General features: G+C 52.0%; 1 protein-coding gene across 2 annotated transcripts in view; it reads left to right on the forward strand.

Annotated features, from left to right (window-relative positions):
• The first annotated feature begins 13,717 nt into the window (after positions 1-13,717).
• Positions 13,718-19,194, forward strand: part of hdac6 (histone deacetylase 6) — a 29,636-nt gene continuing 24,159 nt past the window's right edge. The window contains exons 1-4 of one of the 2 annotated variants that reach the window (XM_088623884.1): positions 13,718-13,868; positions 14,630-14,747; positions 17,290-17,415; positions 17,905-17,990. In XM_088623884.1, coding sequence (XP_088480010.1) covers positions 14,664-14,747; positions 17,290-17,415; positions 17,905-17,990 — 296 coding nt within the window. In that variant the 5' untranslated portion in view covers positions 13,718-13,868; positions 14,630-14,663. Of the gene's footprint in view, positions 13,869-14,629; positions 14,748-16,622; positions 16,730-17,289; positions 17,416-17,904; positions 17,991-19,194 lie in introns of those variants that run through there. The other variant, XM_088623885.1, reaches the window with a different exon arrangement.

Here is a 19,194-nt window from a genome sequence, read left to right on the forward strand (position 1 = left end):
ACTGTTGCAAAAGGAACTGTGCTTTAGTCTGACATCTGTGCCCAGGTTTGAATTATTATTATTATTATTATTATTATTATTATTATTATTATTATTATTATTATTATTATTATTTGCAGTCGCAAAAGGGCAGAACAGAAATCAATCAAACACGAGCCCTTCTGAAGAAGCGGGTGTTCAGTCTCGATGTGAAAGCGCTCAGGAAGGTGACTCTCTGATACGTTTGGGGTTAGAATTTCAGAGCTTTGAGCCACGTCACCTATAAAACGCAAGTAACAGTGACTGGTCGTCTAATTAATTGGCCTTAATATTTATTTTAAGCTTCTTTTTTTTTCGCTGAGGTTTGATGTCTTAATCTGTGCCGTGTTCCAAACCTGGGCAGGGACGCGCGCAGACAGCAGGAAACATCCCCGTGAAAAACACGGAGGTGCACAGGCACGTCCCGCTGGCTCGGGGCCTCCGTGGGGTGGGGTGGGGGAGGGAGGGCGCGCGCAGAGCCAGACGCTGTTCCGGCAGCCGCGCGGCTGTGCGGTCGGGCCGGGATGGCTGCCGTCTCCGCCACATCTTCTGCGCAACGCCGTCTGCCTTCAGAAATGAGATAAAAGGGAAGTTATTAACTGCAGTTCGGGAGGGATGACAACGGCAAGTCGCGCTCGGCTGTGCCGGACCGCCATCATTCATAAGACCAGCTCTACAGTTTATATCCACCGGACTCAAACGCCCCCTCTTCGCTTTCGTCTCCAGCCTCCCTCCTCCGCCCCTGCGCTTTGGGGCTCACTCCATCTGACTGGGGTTCGAGTCGCCTCGTCCTGTGGCCGGGGGGGGCTGCCCCTGGACCAAGCGGGCTCAGCCCGACTTGAAGTAATTCGCCAAGTACTGCAAACGTTCACAGAGCATTGAGCACCGGCAGCGGACCTCTTCTCCTCCCCTCAGCTTTGCATTTGGATCGTCGTTACTGCCCATCGCTTCCAATCATCGCCGGTCCGGTCCGGGGCGGAGGGGGAGCCGGAGTCTATCCCAGGAAGCAACGGGCACGAGGCAGGGTACACCCTTAACGGGACCCCAGTCCATCCCAGGGCAGACACACTCGCGCCAGTTTCCCCCCAGGAGCCAGTTAACCCACCAGCAAGTCTGTGGACTCTGGGAGTAAACTGCAGCACCTGGAGTTAACCCAGGCGAACACAGAACATGCAAACTCCACACAGACAGCACCCCAGGAATTGAACCCAGGGCCCCAGCACTGTGAGGCAGCAATGCAAAGCACTGTGCCACCCCCTTTATTCTAATAATGATGATGACGATAATTATTATTATTGAGTGCAATATTCACACAACATAGAAATTTAAATGTGAGACAGGTCAGCGCAGTGAGATCCCGACCGGAGCGTTTAAATGCATCGGAAATATAGATGCGTTTTGGGAAAACAGTCCTGCGTCTCCATTACACACCAGCCTCCGGCTCTGGCTGCTGGTGTCTGGAGCTGCTGCTGAGCGCACAGCTAGCTGTGTCTGGGTGAGTCTACAGCTCTGTCTCACACGCACACACGCGCACACGCGCCCATGACCTCGTCCAGTAACGGCGCGCCAGGGAAGAGCGCCGTCTGATCGCTGCGCCCCTGGAGCGGTTGGACTCGTCTGCGTCAGAGGGGGTCATGTGCCTTTGACCCCGAGGCCAGACAGCCGTGGTTGAGGGGCTTGTGACACTTCTCCGTCTCTAACCACAGCTGCGTGTCGACAGAGCTGCGTCTGCAGCCTGGCAGCGGTGTGGCGCGGCGGCGGGGGGCCGGGGGCCGGGGGCCGGGGGCCAGGGGCCGGTTTCAAGCCCAGGCGAGGCACTGCTGCTGCTGCTGCACTCCTGGGGGAGGAGCCTCGGCCGCGCACAGCTCCAGCACAGCGCCCTGCGGTCTGGGAGCGCCTGTGGGAGACCTTCCACACGAGCGCCGGACACCGCGGCAGGCGACGCCCACGCCGGCTCTGAGGCGCACTTCGGACACAACCTGCGGTCAGACCTGCTCAGATCTCGGAAGGGGAGCCGGGCCGGGCCTGGTCAGCGCCAGGAATGGAGTCCTCTCGCCAGTTGGAGCTGTTAGTGGTGCCGGTGGACCAGTAGGGGGCGATCCTCCTCCCTCCGGACCATAATTCCCCCCTGTATGTTGACCAGGGACACTGTGTCCTGTGTCCTGTGATCTGTCCTTGGGATGAGACACTAAGCTGAATTCCTGATGACTGGTCCCTTATTGCTATGGCCCTATTTGTGATGGGTGGTATCTGGGGTGTCCATGCAAAACTCCTCTCTGGTCACCCCCCCCGATTTCCCCCTAACTGAATAAAAGCAGCAGTTTCTCTCCCCCCCCCCCCACACACACACACACAGTCCAGTTAGCTGTGCAGAATGACCGCTATGTGGCCCAGGAGACACACTTCCACTGGGCTGCCAGTACTCCTGACCAACCATCTGTCCATCTTCTAACGGCTTCTTCCATTGCAGGCTTGTGGGAGAGCTGGAGCCTATCCCAGCAGGCAACAGGCACAAGGCAGGGTACGCCCTGGACGGGACACCAGTCCGTCGCAGGGTACACACACTCAAACCAGGGCCAATTTTCCCCAAAAGCCAATTAACCCACCAGCATGTCTTTGGACTGTGGGAGGAAACTGGGGCACCCATGGAATCCCAAGCAAACCTAGGGAGAACATACAAACTCTGCACAGACAGCACCCCAGGTTGAGAATTGAACCCGGAGCCCCAGTGCTGCGAGGCAGAAATGCTGAATGCTGACCGCTGACCACTGACCACTGCACCACCCTGCCACCCGCTGCTGACTAATCCCAGAACAGGAACAAGTCAGGGTTTATCCCAGGCTGAAAAGAGAAGAAAAAAACAACGTTTCGGCAGCAATGGCTTCTTCGGGTGTGAGCTACCTACTTGGACTAATTCCAAAATATATATATATAGAGAGATACCGTGTTTATTTTTAAAAGAAACGTTGCTGGAAATGTCATCTCCTAAGATGCTGATTGGCTTCCCAGGAGGGTGCACACCAGCGCGTGGGATCTCCGCTGGCTGACACGCGCACTCTTCCAAAGAAGATCGAATGCAAAACTCCGGCGGAGATAAGAGCGCGGCAGAAAGTCGTTAAAAGCCGGCAAAGGTCACTACCGTGGGCTGACGAGCAGAGACAGATCCTCCGCAGTCACACGCACCGAGGCTGGGGCGGACCAAGGTGTCGGGGAGCGACTCCCTTCAGAAAATCGCGGTGAGAGTCCTAATATTAGAACTAACAGTTTCACGACCAACCGATTGAACAATCGTCTCTTCTGTGGTTTCTGTTTCGTAAACACGTCCCTTGCTGGCAGATGGGAGATTAGCTCAGCTTTGTTGTTGTTGCAAGTGGTTAAACAAAACTGCACGATTCTCCCCACCCCTCTCCCCAGGTCTGACAAAAAATAAAAATAATCTTGGCTTTATCTGTTGCTTTGGTTCATGTGTCGCAATACGAACAGATTAAAAGGCATCGTAAAAGGACGTCACAGCGCAGCACGGGTCGCGGAGCGAGGCTCCTCGCGCTCCCAGACCAACACCTGTGCACGCGCTGGCGCCCCTGGGCGCCCCATTCACATATATGCATGAATACAAATATACTAATACTGCTACGAATTAGTACTGTATATACCGAGCTCATCTCCACCCGTCTGACTGGGGTTCGAGTCTCCTCTCTCTGTGGCCAGGAGGTTGCCCCTTCACCAAACTTCTCTCACCAGCTATCCCAAACGGTCACAAAGCATTCAGTTCTTGGATTTTGTTTGACCTTGTTAGAAACATTTAAGACGTGTTTTGATGTGCCCTACAAAACGGTATGTATATGGGCAGCACTAAGATTGCAAGTGGAGCATCCAATGGGTTTCAAGTGAATTCAGCAACAGCAATATTGACCTTGAAAATAGCAGTTCAGGCTGGCCTGCACGCTAGCTGCTTGATTGACAGGTTCTGTTTTTTTTTTTTTCAGATGCAATTCCTCTGAGCCTCACCCCAGCTCCTTCCCAAGTGCACAGCAATTCCTGTCCGTTTCAACACCGGCTAACTGATCTTTTTTAAGCAAATTCTCTCGGTGGCGCATTTGAATAAACAGACGCTGCAATAAAACTCGACCCACACACGTGGGGGGGTCGGGGCAAGTGTGGAGGTGACGCGAGTTTTATTTTCCACGTTCACTGCGGGCGGGGGGGGGGCGAGGACTCGACTCAGGCGACCTCAGCACCCTCGGACTGCCCCAGTGCTGGAGGGAGTAAATACTGGGCTCTGTCTACAGTCCGGACTGGGATACGCACTGGCGCTGTACTTCACAAATGTAATGGACTTTAAGAGTATTGGACCTTGCGCCCGACTCTGATGGTGACGAAGTGTATTTGAGTCCTGGTAGGTGTTACAGGAAGCATGCAGGGTAAATTATAAGGGTCTACAGTTCACTGCTCTTCATTAACCTCCACTGTGGCGAATATTCTGGTGGGCATGCTGGGTGTGAGCTTCAGGTGTCTGGAGCCACGCCCTAATGGTTGCACGATACCTGATGATTTGAAGTGTACGCTTTCCAATTTTTCAGCAGCAGCTGTGGCTGTATTCCAATTCAGACCTGCATACAGGTGAAACTGTCCTCAAGTCAGGGTCATTACCCTGCTTGAACTACCATAATTACATACACGATGGACAACTTCTTTCTTAGAACAAGGCAAAATCTTTACAGTGCCAAGCCACCCTGGAGCTACAAAGTGGCTTCAGTTGTTTTGATGCAACTTCTTTTTTTTTCTGGCTCACACAATAAAATAGTCCTGTAACAATAGGAGCTACAGTCCCAGTACAGTAGAACAGTCCTGTTACAATAGGAGCTACAGTCCCAGTACAGTAGAACAGTCCTGTTACAATAGGAGCTATAGTCCCAGTACAGTAGAACAGTCCTGTTACAATAGGCGGTAGTAGTTCAGGTGGGGAGCTGCGTCAGCATGCGTAGGCTGCAAAGTAACAAGTAATAGGTTTATTCTATGCTGAAAAAAAGAAGAAAGAGAACACAACGTTTCGGCCGTGGAGCCTTCTTCAGGTGTGAGAGAGACTGTTACAATAGGGGCTACAGTCCCAGTACAGTAGAACAGTCCTGTTACAATAGAGGCTACAGTCCCAGTAAGTAGAACAGTCCTGTTACACTAGGAGCTACAGTCCCAGTACAGTAGAACAGTCCTGTTACAATAGGGGCTACAGTCCCAGTACAGTAGAACAGTCCTGTTACAATAGAGGCTACAGTCCCAGTACAGTAGAACAGTCCTGTTACAATAGGGGCTACAGTCCCAGTACAGTAGAACAGTCCTGTAACAATAGGGGCTACAGTCCCAGTACAGTAGAACAGTCCTGTTACAATAGGAGCTACAGTCCCAGTACAATAGAACAGTCCTGTAACAATAGGAGCTACAGTCCCAGTACAGTAGAACAGTCTTGTTTAGTGGGGAGATACAGAAAGAGTAATACCGAAATCAGAATGAAGTGATCATGAGGTTTCAGGAGATAAATGACATTGAGCTTCTGTGCACTTTCATTATGAACCTTACAAATCACAGGACGCTCTGACTTTTCCAAGCCATGGCTGCAGCACTAGTCGGTGGTATGGATTATCCAGAGAAACTGATTACAAGTGGCTGGAGTGCAGTTTAGAGTCCAAGAGAACAGCCAGGTCCAGGTGCAGTTGGAATAAGGATGAGGAGTGGGATCCCGGAGTCTGTTAAGAAACTGGGAGAGACAAACTTTGCCAACTACGTGCAGAAAACAAACAGGAAGTAGGCAGTCTGGAATATCATGGCTCGGCTATCTGAGCACCCTGGGGACCACAGGTCTAGTAGCCAGGACAGCCCTGTCCCTGTGTCTCCTCTCTGCTCCACTCAGGTCTGTAAAGGGGCAGCGTGGTGGCTCTGTGGACAAGGGTCTGTGCCTGTGGCTGGAAGGTTGCTGGTTCAAATCCTGCGGCTAGCAGAGGAATCCTACTCTGTTGGGCCCCTGAGCGAGGCCCTTCACCCCAACTGCTCCAGGGACCCTGCACTCTAACCCTGAGCTTCTCTCCCTGCCTGTGTGTCTCCTGGAGAGCAAGTTGGGGTCTGTGAAAAGACATTCCTACTAAAAGAAATTGGATATGACCAATAAAGTGATCTGATCTTAAAGCCATCATGACTCAGGACTTTCCACACCACCCTTGTGTGTGAAAACCATGACTCGGGACATTTCTCAGCACCCAGGGGGCTCTCTTATTGGTCTCTATTTTATTAGCAGTGCTGACTCTCTCTTCACTGGGGATCCCTGGGGCTGGAATGAGCTGTATCTGCAAGTTGTCGTGATTTCTGCAGATCTCCAGACATGTCAATCTCCACAGTGACTGAAGAGAACCAAGTGGTCAACTGGCACGAACTCCAGACAGTAACAATCTAAATGATTGATCATAAAATAATACTGATGATTTTAAGTTGTTCTTAAAGAGAGAGTGACCACAGGAGGGACACAGACAGGGGAGAGAGAGAGAGAGTGACCACAGGAGGGACACACACAGGGGAGAGAGAGAGAGTGACCACAGGAGGGACACAGACAGGGGAGAGAGAGAGAGTGACCACAGGAGGGACACACACAGGGGAGAGAGAGAGAGTGACCACAGGAGGGACACACACAGGGGAGAGAGAGAGAGTGACCACAGGAGGGACACACAGGGGAGAGAGAGAGAGTGACCACAGGAATGACACACACAGGGGAGAGAGAGAGAGTGACCACAGGAGGGACACACACAGGGGAGAGGGTGAGAGAGTGACCACAGGAGGGACACACACAGGGGAGAGAGTGACCTCAGGAAGGGGTGAGAATGGACACACACAGGGGACAGAGAGAGAGAGTGGACACAGGAGGGACACACACAGGGGAGAGAGTGACCTCAGGAAGGGGTGAGAATGGACACACACAGGGGACAGAGAGAGAGAGTGGACACAGGAGGGACACACACAGGGGACAGAGAGAGAGAGTGGACACAGGAAGGGGTCAGAGTGGACACACACAGATGAAACACATTAACCACTTTTCTACGATTTAACCCAGGTCTTAGTTGCACAAATCGTGCGATTTGTCTTTTTAAAATTCTTCAGGATTTCCTGCCATTAGCAGTTGTTACGGTGGCGGTCCAGTCAAAAGGAGAGCTGGAGCGTTTCCCGATGACCCGCTGGCAGTCACAGAGCTGTGTGTGTGTGTGAGGGGGGTTAAAATAACATTTGCAAAGCGCAACAACGGAGCGCAGTTCTTTTTATACAAATGACGGGGTTAGGAGCCACAAAGGCAGGTGTCTGCCGGTGTGTAAGTGGTATTTAAATTCGCAGTCCCGGGTAAGCCTGCGGTCTGCAGCCGGACTGTAGCGGCATTGTGAAGCCAGCGAGCGGCCTATAATCGCGCCTTTGTCTGCTGCGCCGGGCTCCACACCTCGCTCGCTGAGAGCACTTTGGGAAAATTAAAAATGCAAATCGTGCGCTTTCCATACCGCTCCGGGAATCGGACAAGCATTTAACTAAAGTGTCACGCTTGGCTCTTACCCATATATGTATATAAATGCCATTATTATTGGAGATTTTCCACAGAAGCGCGCCGAGCTATTTGAATGCTAGCAGTTGCAGCGTTTTGGATTTTTATCTCGCCTGGTGTGTGTGTAAGTGTTTTTCTCCAGAAGTCTCCAGAATTTCATTAAAGTTCTCCTGCCTAACCTGACAAAAAAAAAGTGATTTACTTTCCGGAAATCTGTGTGCCCAAAATTAGACATTTAAAAGCCGGTCCGAGAAGAAAAGTGGATTCGAGAAATCGGATCCAATCCCCTTCCCCTCCTAAAAACACTTTCGTGCTCTGTGACCGTCTGCAGCGCTCGGGGAGATGAGTCGGGCGGGACCCGCTTGGGTGACACAGGACGAGGCGACCCGAGCCCAGCTGCAGGGGTTAATGAAAGGGGTCTGAGCTCGGTATATATATTGTAACGCAACAATAGGGTCAGGCGGGCGCCCTTGTCGCATCAGCTCGGCCCCGCACTGTCGGGGGCTCGAACCCGGGACTCCCGCGTCACTCAACAGGGACCCAGCCCGGTGAGCTAAAGAGAGATCTCTCTACAGCCCCGTAGCTGTAGTCCTGCTATCACAGGGAAGGGCGGCGACGTCACCGCTCTGGTAAGCCGGCTCTTACACACCCTGATGGCCGTATGCGTGATACTGGTTTTGTAAAAGATGGTGGTTCGGCACAGCCGAGTGTGAGTGATTCGCCGTCATCACCCCCCCCACCGAACTGCAGTTAGCAACTTCCATTTCAGATACGGTTGTGCCAAACTATATATAGAGAGTGAATCTACCCATTTACGTCCGTGTCCCCAAGATGTGTTGGGATGTGAGGAAATTGTCTTCCTGTCTACAGTGCCAGTGGAGCTGGCGGGGCTTACCCGGCAGGATCTATAGATCGCCATCCAAGCGGCAACATCGGAAGACGCGGAACAATTTGAACTGTGATCAGAAGGAGAGTTTTTCTTTGGATGAAATAAGTGATTTAGAAATCACTTCGAGTGGAACTCTGACGGCCTTTCCGCTCGGAAATTGCCGGAGTCACTTTCTCAGGTGATCAGCAGTTTACTGGCGCCTCTGGGTGTCCAACAGGACCAGCTGGATTCGGGTGGGGATTCTGGACCAGGGGCCCTGCGCTTGTTGCCTGTGGAGGCAGTAATTAATGCAGGATTACATGTAAATCAAAACTTAGTGACGGTGTGCAGAAACTCATTCCTAATTTTGTAACTGGTCTGCTGCGTAATGTGTGCAGGAATACCTATTTGCGACGCTATAATAATAATTTTAATAATAAGACAGGCCGTGCTCGCACGCACTGACGATCCGTCTCTTGCCGAAGCCGCGCTCGCGCGACGTCAGAGCAGGTAAGAGGTGAGAGCGCGCGCGAGGCGCATCCGAGGGGGGCTCGGCACGAGCAGCGGTGTGTCTGCTGCCTCCAACTACCCCCACACACACACACACACCGCCCCCCCTTCCGGGGAGCTCATCACCCGATGGGTTCACCCACGGAGGCACAGTGTTCTGTTTTCGGTTTCTTCTCTTTCTTTCTGTTACTGAACCGGAGTGCGGAGGGAGGGGGGGTGAAGACTCTCGGCTGCTGGGAGGCAGATAGCTTATCAGTGTCGCCCCAGCCGGCCGTCCACCCCCGTCACACACAGGCGCGCGCACACACCCGGGCAGAGGGCGCTCGGTCTCCTGCCGACTTTTATTGCTGATTATGAGACCCGAAACGCACTGTCCTTTTTCAGCCTGGAATAAACCTTGACCTGTCCCTTTGCAGCCTAGACATGCGGACGCAGCTCCTTACTTGATTAAGGTCTCTTTCTTGGCCCTGTACAACTTCTTGCATTAGGAATTTGTCTTTTCACGGACCCCAGCTTGCTCTCCAGGAGACACACAGACAGGGAGAGAAGCTGGGGGTCAGAGCGCAGGGTCAGCCATTTATACGGCACCCCTGGAGCAGTTGGGGCGAAGAACCTTGCTCAGGGGCCCAACAGAGTAGGATTCCTCTGCCGGCCAAGGGATATGAACCTGCAACCTTCCAGCCACAGGCTCAGATCCTGAGCCACAGAGCCAGCGCACCACATTATTATTATTAGTAGTAGTAGTAACAACAACGACAATATTAATAATAATAATAATAATAATAATAATAATATAGGGCAGCACAGTGACTCAGTGGTCAGCATTGCTGCCTCGCAGCACTGGGTCCCTGGGCTCAGTACCTGGGTGCTGTCTGGGGAGTTTGCATGTTCTCCACATGTTCACATGGCTTTACCGCAGTCCAAAGACATGCTGGGAGGTTAATTGGCTTCTGGGAGAGCTGGGCCTGGTGTGAGTTTGTGTGTGTCCTGCAATGGACTGGCGTCCTGTCCAGGGCGTACCGTGCCTTGTGCCTGTTGCCTGCTGGGATAGGCTCCGGTTACCCCTGAGTTGGCTAAAGAGGCAGACAATGCCTGGGTATGGATGTGAAAGTGCACACAGGGGCACAGGGATCTGGGGTTCAGCCTTCTTCTGGGGGTGAGAGATGGGGTGCGCGGTACAGGGGTGGGGAGAGTGGAGACTGGTGGTGGGTGCAGGACTGGGGTTCATGTTCCCACAGGAGACAGCAGGCACAGCAGAACAATGTGTTCTGATGTACTCTCTGTCCAACACAGCAGTGTTCTTATTCATTGCAGGGCTATTTCTAAGCACCTTCTTATTTTCTTATTAACTCTTTCTGCGAGAAAACGTTTTGAGACAGCCAGATGTTGTTGGGCAGTGAAAAAAAAAACACCTTTAAAAATAAATCTACAAACGAAAAATAGACTGAAAAACAGAAATAAAAAATGATTTGCATAGTTCGGTTGACATGAGTCCCACACAGCCCAGGGTCAGCGAGGGAGGGGACGAGGGCTGTGGGTTGTGATGGCTCTATTTCAGGCTTCTGCTTCAACCCCTGAAAACCGATGTGTCAAACAGAGAGAGAAACAGCTGGCCAGCTCCTCCACTGCCCCCACAAACACAGAAATGGCCTCTGAGGACAGTCTCCCTGCTGGAGCACGGTGGACAAATTCACACTCTGAAGCAGGGGTCCCCAACCCTGGTCCTACAGATCCCCAATCCAGTTATTCTTACTGGTCACCCGGATTCTCCTGTTATTTGAAGATGAGGAACATATGTTTCAGCCACTGATCAACTAAGTGTGTGATGTTTGCATGAAGGGCACACTGTCCTTTGAAGGCTGATGGATGTCTTGATATTTGTTCCAGATGAGCTCTAAGTTAATTAATTAATTGCTGAGAGCAAAGCACTGGAGCCCCTGTGCTGGGAGAGGCGTAGGGGAATTTGAGAAACGCAGGGTGTCATTTTGTGTCATTTCTGGAGTCTGGTGTGTATTGACCTAGAAAGCAGTAGTCTTTTAGCTATGCCAGGTGCAACTAGAATGAAAGCCCAAGGAGAGAGGATTGATAGCTTTCCAATGCATCCGGCATTCCTGCTGGACGCCTCTGTGACCGCACCTGCTGAGCTAAGGACCCCTATGCGTGCTTGTCAGCTCTCCGCTGCCTAGAGCTAGTCTCCCAGCTTCCAGACCCCTCTCTCAGACTGCTCCCTCCTCTTCACTTCAGAGTCACCCTCGAGCCAGTCCAGAAACTGCTCCCGGCCCGTAACGGATCCCAGTGCACCCTCAGCAGATATCGTAGTGTCGCAGGCTGTCTTCCGGTTGTGCCCCAGTCTGGCCACAGTAAATGACATCACTAGTGCTCCGGACTAAGGTGCAGCATCTTCCAGGGTTTGGGTGCTCTTGGGGGTTAGAAGACAGTCCTGGGAAGAGTTGGCGGCAGTCACTGGAATCAAGCTGTGCATTGCTCATCTGAACATCACCAAGACACAATGACTGACTCCGGTATGTGAGAAAGCAGCATGATGGGTCTGCACAGGAGGGAGTGAATATGAGGGACTGCAGTGAAGGAAATCGGGGTGCCCCAGTAAACTGGGGAGCTGTGGGGGGGGGGGTGAATCCAGTCTGGCCTGCAATGGCATTGCCTGCTTGCCCACTGGAGCCCTGCTGCCTTCCTCTGTCTCTTCTCTCCCGCCATCTGTGCAGCTGGAGGCTGGAAAAAGAGGCCTGTTTCTCTCCAGCGCCCTGACAGCTGCTGACCACATGCTCTCCGGTTTGACGCCTTGGCTGGAGCCCCATTGTGCAACGCAGCAGGCTTCTGGTTTTCCGGACCTTCATGAAAAAAAGGCCACGCAGGCACGCTGAGGCACCGTTGTGTGTGCGCGTGGAGGGGGGCGGTGGTTTGGTTTATTCGTTTATCAGCACGGCAGACGGGTCGGGGTTTTTGAAAAAAAGAAATTCTGCCCTGCGGACAGGGTTATCTCGCGGGGCTCGGGAAGCGGCAGCGAATGAGGGCGAGAGATTAGCAACCACAGCCCCGGGCCCAGCGGACACACGGGCCCATCCGTTGGAGCCTGAATCCGTCTCTCCCTCTCCCGCTGTCTGTTACAGTTGCTGTGCGCTCATGGCCCCCGCTCCATCCCTTCCTACACCCCCTCCCCCAGCGGACGCAGTGACTCCGTCTCTCTCTCTCTCCTCCAGAGTGCTCTACACCCAGAGCCCCCGCCCCGCCGGGCTGGAAACAGCTGGGGGTCTTGTCTGGCCCCCGCAGCGCCAGGAGGAGGCCGCAGTGTGGTGTGGCTCTCGCCTCTCCTTGCAGAGAGCCAAAGAGGGGACAAGAGGGTCCAAGCCCATTAGACTCTGGGAGAGGGGGGTATAATATGTCTAAAAGGGCCCAAAACAACTTAGCAGCTACTGTACAACCACCGCTGGAAAAAAAAGGTGTCATGTTTTTAGCTGGAAGTAGCTGGAATTCCATCAGGGAACTATTTGCAGGATTAATGGTGGCTGAAAATAAGCAAAGGGGATGTTGATGCGAAGCTGATGCATCAATGTCCCTGTGTGAGGGTCTTCTGGGTGACCCCTGCAGGCCAGAGGTCAAGGTTCAAGGGTCAGGGTGGCCAAGTCTCTCTGCGGACAGAGTCGCTGGCTCTCGTGGGTTTTGTTCTGACTGGGCATAAGATGACTTTTAAAAGCATTCTGCTTCGATGTAGGATCTGGGCCAGGATTTTTCTGTCTGTGGGCAATATCCAGTTCAAATGCACGGACACGTCCAGGAGGGAGGGGAAGGGGGAAGGGGAAGAATTAACAGTTCAAGAGCATGAAATGTTCTTGAAAGGAGGAAAATTTCCAAAGACCAATATGGTATTCAAGTTCTTAAATGTCTCCTCTAAACAAATAATAGAGAAGAAGAACACGAAAATGCAGAAGGGAGAAGGGCATATTTTCTTTTCCTCTATTTTTCCGAACAGACCTCTATTGCATCAGATATAGAGCTGTCTGGTACTTTTGTGTGCTTATAAGGGAACAAGGGCCTTTGTGTGGAGGGAGTGTGGCCTGCCAGTCCAGTCCCCAAGCTCTAGTATGAGCTCATACCCACCCCCCCAGCTTCCTCACGCCCACTGCTGGCCTACCCGACCCCCCAGGCCTTATCACCACGCAGGGCCGGCTGCTCTCTGCTCTCCCTTCAAAGCCTGGCTATCTCTTCCATCGCAGTCCCGGCCTGTTCTCAGACTCCCTGCCTCTCATGGGCTGCTGTTGTGTAACAGTTACTGCTGGTAGGAGGCATTAGAGTTTGGGAGGGGGAGTGGGGGTGCTGCCCATCATCATGAGGTCTGCTCTGCCCTAACTTTGCACCAGGATGGGCTCTCCATTGCTCTATCCTGATGAAAAGCATGTTTATAGGCCCCTGCAGTGTAGAGGGACATTTCTAGCATTGTTACGATTAATACACAACAGACTGTAGCCACTAGATTGGTGATTAAGGCTTGTGGCGAATTCTGCTGCAGAGTTGCAGGATGTAGTTTGGGCGACATCTACCGACCGTTAGCGGAGCCAATTACAATTTGATTCGGACCTGTTTTTATTGGCTTGACGAAAAAAAATCCCGCCAAAAGCTTCACATTCGCAAAACTGAATGTGACAACACCCTATCGTTTATTTTGTAACAGTAATAAAAGCTGCCCCCCTTCCCAGTTATGTGACACCGTGATCCGCGTCTCCAAATACCGAGGAAAACGGTAGCATTGCGAAGGTAGGCGGTATGACGTCATCAGCCGGCGCCCCGGTGGGTGTCTGTCTGAGGATGGAGAGCGGCTGAGCGCAGCGACTTTTGAATGAAGATTGAAGCGTCTCGACAGTTCATCTGCGATTTGAAGAAAGCACACCTGTAAGCAATTCAAACTATAAAACAGTACACTGTTTCGGCTTTTCCGTAGGAACGTAATAGAAAATGTCTCTCTTGGCGATAAATCGAGAACTAAAATGTGCAGTCAGTTCAGAAAAGGTCCACTTGAAGTAGCTTAATTAACTTCCCACTTAGCAGTTACAGTTTCTTTTCGAATACTGTTATTGATGATTGTCTTTATTTGGGTTACAACATGCACGTAAGTATGTGGCTATTAGCCGCAATTTAAATCTAATTTTAATTATTTATAAAACTCGTGTGGCTTTGGCTACAGTAGTAAATGAGTACAGCAGTAACACCCCGGACTGGACTGTTTAAGATCGAGCGCTTTTGTGTTCCGCCTTACAGTAACGAATTTGAGAAGCATTCTACAGACATATTCAAGTTATTAATTCAGTAGGAAGAGTCACTTGTGCTGCCGTTGAGTGAACTTTATGTTTGGTTCTTTTGTAACGTGGCCAGACAGTGTAATTCAAACTCTGGGAATCTTTCAGAATGTTTATTTTCTGGTGGGAGCGTAATGTTGAAATAATAAATAAGTTTTTGTTTTTAGCTAAACTCACAGACTGTCATGCAACTATAGGAAAGGAAATCCATGCTTTGCCTCAGAAACTAGAAACTAAAAACTACAAACTACAAACTGTTATACAACCCACGCAGAAATGACCCCCTATGAGTCATCAGTGTCAGTACGTGAGCTGCTGAATGAAAACCCTGTATAAATACTTTTAAATGCTCTGCAGTCTTTAACCAGTGCCTGAGGAAGTTTGTCCCAGCATGGATTCCATACCCAATCCCGAGGAGGCAGGGTCTCGTCGAGGCTCCTCCCACTCCCCCAAGTCCCCAGGCTCCTCATCCAAGGTAGGTGGGCGTGGCACAGTCTGAGGAAGAGGTGTAACTCAGGGGAGCCCATCATTCTCTTAATAATTTCTCACACAGTGTTTATATAGCGCTTTTCTTGACACTTCACTCAAAGAGCTTTACAGGTAATGGGGATCCCTTCCACCCCCACCAGTGCGCCAGTCCTCTCCCCACACAGCAGCTCTCAGTGGGGAGGAGAGCAGAGTGATGAAGCCAGTTCAGAGAGGGGGGTTATTAGGAGGCCATGATTGGTAAAGGCCAGGGGGAAATTTGGCCAGGACGCCAGGGTAACACCCGATCTCTTCAAGAAACGTCCTGGGATTTTTAATAACCAAAAAAACTCAGGACCTCGGCTTTACGTCTCATCCGAAGGACAGCGCCTTTTTACAGTATAGTGTCCCCGTCATGGATGGGGAGTTTTGTGCTTGATCATGTAACGGCTACTCTGCAGTTTCTCATTGTGGTGAGACAGGGCTGTGTAGAGTGCACAGTTACTAATTAATTCCGATGACAATTAGAATGTGAAGGTCAAACTGGGCTAGCAGGGGACTGTGTGGGGGCGTGTCTGTGTGAGCCCCTCTCATTGGCTCTCCCCTGTGCCCCTGCCCCCCCAGGCCTGTGCAGTGCTTACCGCACGACCCTGGCTGACGGATAGCTCTGCCCTTCCAGGCGCTTGCTCGTTAAACGCTCCGCTGCTGTAGAGGCACTCTGCCCCGAGACCTGGTGGCCGAGCCACGTCTGGCCCGGGAGGCAGGCCCAGGTAACTCCAGGACGGAGCTCTGCCGGAGAGGGAGTGTGTGAAGGCGGAGCAGGTGGAGAGGGCAGGGGGTGCACGAGGCCCAGGAATGAAGGCTGCACAAAGTACAGGTGGCTGAGAGCTTGACCCCTTTCCACGCAAAGCCCCTGAGAAAGATTTAAGGATTGCATGCTGTTTCTCGCTGACACAGGTGCAGGACTTGCCTTTTTCCCAGAATTTGGAAATGCTAGAGAATCTCCTGGTTTCTACCCTTGTAGAAATCGTTTCCTACAATCTCATAACGTATAGGTTTACAATAATGAATACAGTATCTTGTCAGATTGTGTTTGTCGCTTGGATCCAGTGACGGCTTTCTCCCCACCAGGCTATCTGATACCTATGCCATGGTTTCATAGCTTCTGTAGGGGACACACGAGGGCTGGTGTTTGCGTTTAGAAAGAACAGTGTTCCGTGGGGATGCTCCACGGTTGAAAAAAGAAGGCACAGTGGTCTAGTCATGTAAAAATAGCTTTCGGGCTCCTGCACGAGATGGGCTCCAGTGCGCTTTCTCGCGTGCCGTGTGGTTGAAGCCGATACTGTGGGTTCTTTTAGAGAACAGCTGGATGAGATCCTGGGATCAATTAGTAACCGGACACAGTAACGCCGGCATTCCTCCTCATTTCTCTCCTTTGGTAAAGGCAAGTAATGCACCTAAAGTTGATGTGTTTATGTCATGTCAGTTACATTTTACGTTGTAATTACATTATATCAGGGCTCTTTGATGGGGTGAGGTTTCCACTTCGACCCCAGCGTACTTGAGCAGGAGATTCAGGCACTGAGAGCAGGAGCGGGTTTCTCTTGGACACAGAGAGGAGATCGTGGGGCAGACTGCTTGTCCGTATTGCTAATGTGGGACCGGACTTTGTGACCTCTCTGATCCTCTCCTGCAGTGGCAGCACTGCACTGAGGGTGGAGCTGAGGCCAGGTCCAGCCCTGCACCAGCTGCACCAGAGCACCAGTGCGTCACTGGGCACGGTGCCAGTCATAGCCCTCGGCGCTGTAGCTGTGTTAATTTTTAAATGTCATTTGGCTGTGGTGCACTAAGCCGGAGGGGCAGGGGCGTGTAGCTCAGGTGTGTGTCTGAGACGGAGCTGTTTAAAGACGCTGTGATCTGGCTCCACACTCCACACTCTGCTCTCGCCCTGTACCGCCTGCGGACCAGCGGAGATACCAGCCCTGCACTTCGGTCAGCCATCCAACTCTGTTCAGTCTTTTCTTTTTCTTTGCATTTTTTCAGCTTCATTTGACTTTTTTCCCCTTTCATTTTTCCTGCTTGTTTTTTTTATTTCGATACATTTAGTTCAGTGCTCATTCTGTTCATCTGTGTATCCATTTACCTGTCGGTCTATTAATCTTGTCTGGGTGCAATTACCTGTCGCTCTTTTAATTCTGTCTGGGTGCCAGCAGCCGATCTCGTGTGCGGAAGGCGTGAAACAGAAGATCGGAATAATAAAGAAGACTGCGCCGTGTCTGTCCGAGCTCAGTCACATTATGTGTCCTGTGGTTTGGTATTAATAAAATGTCAACGATTAATGGCTTGTGCAAGGGGTTAAGGGGTTTGTCCTTAGGGACAGATAAGAGCTAGCTGAGCACAGAGAGTCTCATCCTGGCTTGTCTGAAGCGCTGGCCGGCCCACAGGACGGTCCAGCTTGGCCCTGTCAGGCTGTGACTGGACAGCTCGGGGATACACCCTTACTGGGGTGATTGGCTATCTCTCTGACCGCTCGTGGTCTCTCGTTCCCTCAGAAGAAGAGCTCCAAGCCGTCTGGCCAGCCCCAGGGTAAGAGGACCGCTCTGCAGGAGGCGCGGAGGAAGGGAAGGATGGACAGAAGCCGAGGAGAAGAGGAGATGACCGCTCAGCTCAGAAACCTGGTACGAGAAGCTTACTGCAAGGAGTCAGTATCGTCCTGTCCTTTTTTCCATCCTGTGGGCTCCTTCTGCCAGGCACTTTGAGCTGTTCCGGGTTCTACTGCGACCTGCAGGCTTTTGTGTCTACAGTGAGCCAAAACTAGGCGAGGAGCCGTTTGTGTGTCACCCCAGTTTGAGTCGATTCTGGAGCAGGGCCTGGCTCAGGGAGCTGTGCAGTGGGAGTCTGGATCACACCCCCTCCCCGATGGGGTAAAACTGATCTTCTCTCCCATCCTGGAGAGCTGTGGCCCGGCAGTATTTCTAGAGAACCCAAGATCATCAGAGTTTAAACACGGGGAGGCAGGGGTAAATGAGACCCAGTACATCGGGGGCAGATTTGATTACAGACCACAGGCTTTCCAGGAGTCCCTGAAGCTCTCTGGCCCTCTGAGGCTGGAGTTAGTGTGTCCGTGTGTCGCTGTCGGTGCAGAGAGTGCTCACTTGTCTCTGTAGGACCTGGGCAGCAAGCTGGGACCCTCTGGGACAGGCCTGGCCTTCACCGAGATCTTCACGCAGTACAACTGCCTCTGGGACAGCAGGTCAGGCACCACAGCGACCCGACCGTCTGACAAGCTGCTTGCCCGACTGTCTCTGTCTGTCTTTCTGTGTCCCTCTGTCTCTGTGTGTGCTCTCACTGTCCTGTTGTCTGGAGGAGAGTTCAGTTCCCTGTCTGTCTTTCTGTGTCCCTCTCTGTCTGTGTCTGCTCTCACTGTCCTGTTGTCTGGAGGAGAGTTCAGTTCCCTGTCTGTCTTTCTGTGTCCCTCTGTCTCTGTGTGTGCTCTCACTGTCCTGTTGTCTGGAGGAGAGTTCAGTTCCCTGTCTGTCTTTCTGTGTCCCTCTCTGTCTGTGTCTGCTCTCACTGTCCTGTTGTCTGGAGGAGAGTTCAGTTCCCCGTCTGTCTTTCTGTGTCCCTCTGTCTCTGTGTCTGCTCTCACTGTCCTGTTGTCTGGAGGAGCGTTCAGTTCCCTGTCTGTCTTTCTGTGTCCCTCTGTCTCTGTGTCTGCTCTCACTGTCCTGTTGTCTGGAGGAGAGTTCAGTTCCCTGTCTGTCTTTCTGTGTCCCTCTGTCTCTGTGTCTGCTCTCACTGTCCTGTTGTCTGGAGGAGAGTTCAGTTCCCCGTCTGTCTTTCTGTGTCCCTCTGTCTCTGTGTCTGCTCTCACTGTCCTGTTGTCTGGAGGAGCGTTCAGTTCCCTGTCTGTCTTTCTGTGTCCCTCTGTCTCTGTGTCTGCTCTCACTGTCCTGTTGTCTGGAGGAGAGTTCAGTTCCCTGTCTGTCTTTCTGTGTCCCTCTGTCTCTGTGTCTGCTCTCACTGTCCTGTTGTCTGGAGGAGAGTTCAGTTCCCCGTCTGTCTTTCTGTGTCCCTCTGTCTCTGTGTCTGCTCTCACTGTCCTGTTGTCTGGAGGAGCGTTCAGTTCCCTGTCTGTCTTTCTGTGTCCCTCTGTCTCTGTGTCTGCTCTCACTGTCCTGTTGTCTGGAGGAGAGTTCAGTTCCCCGTCTGTCTTTCTGTGTCCCTCTGTCTCTGTGTCTGCTCTCACTGTCCTGTTGTCTGGAGGAGCGTTCAGTTCCCTGTCTGTCTTTCTGTGTCCCTCTGTCTCTGTGTCTGCTCTCACTGTCCTGTTGTCTGGAGGAGCGTTCAGTTCCCTGTCTGTCTTTCTGTGTCCCTCTGTCTCTGTGTCTGCTCTCACTGTCCTGTTGTCTGGAGGAGAGTTCAGTTCCCCGTCTGTCTTTCTGTGTCCCTCTGTC

The sequence above is a fragment of the Lepisosteus platostomus genome, chromosome 3 (genome assembly GCF_059453375.1).
Source record: "Lepisosteus platostomus isolate fLepPlt1 chromosome 3, fLepPlt1.hap1, whole genome shotgun sequence".
Lineage (NCBI taxonomy): Eukaryota > Metazoa > Chordata > Actinopteri > Semionotiformes > Lepisosteidae > Lepisosteus > Lepisosteus platostomus.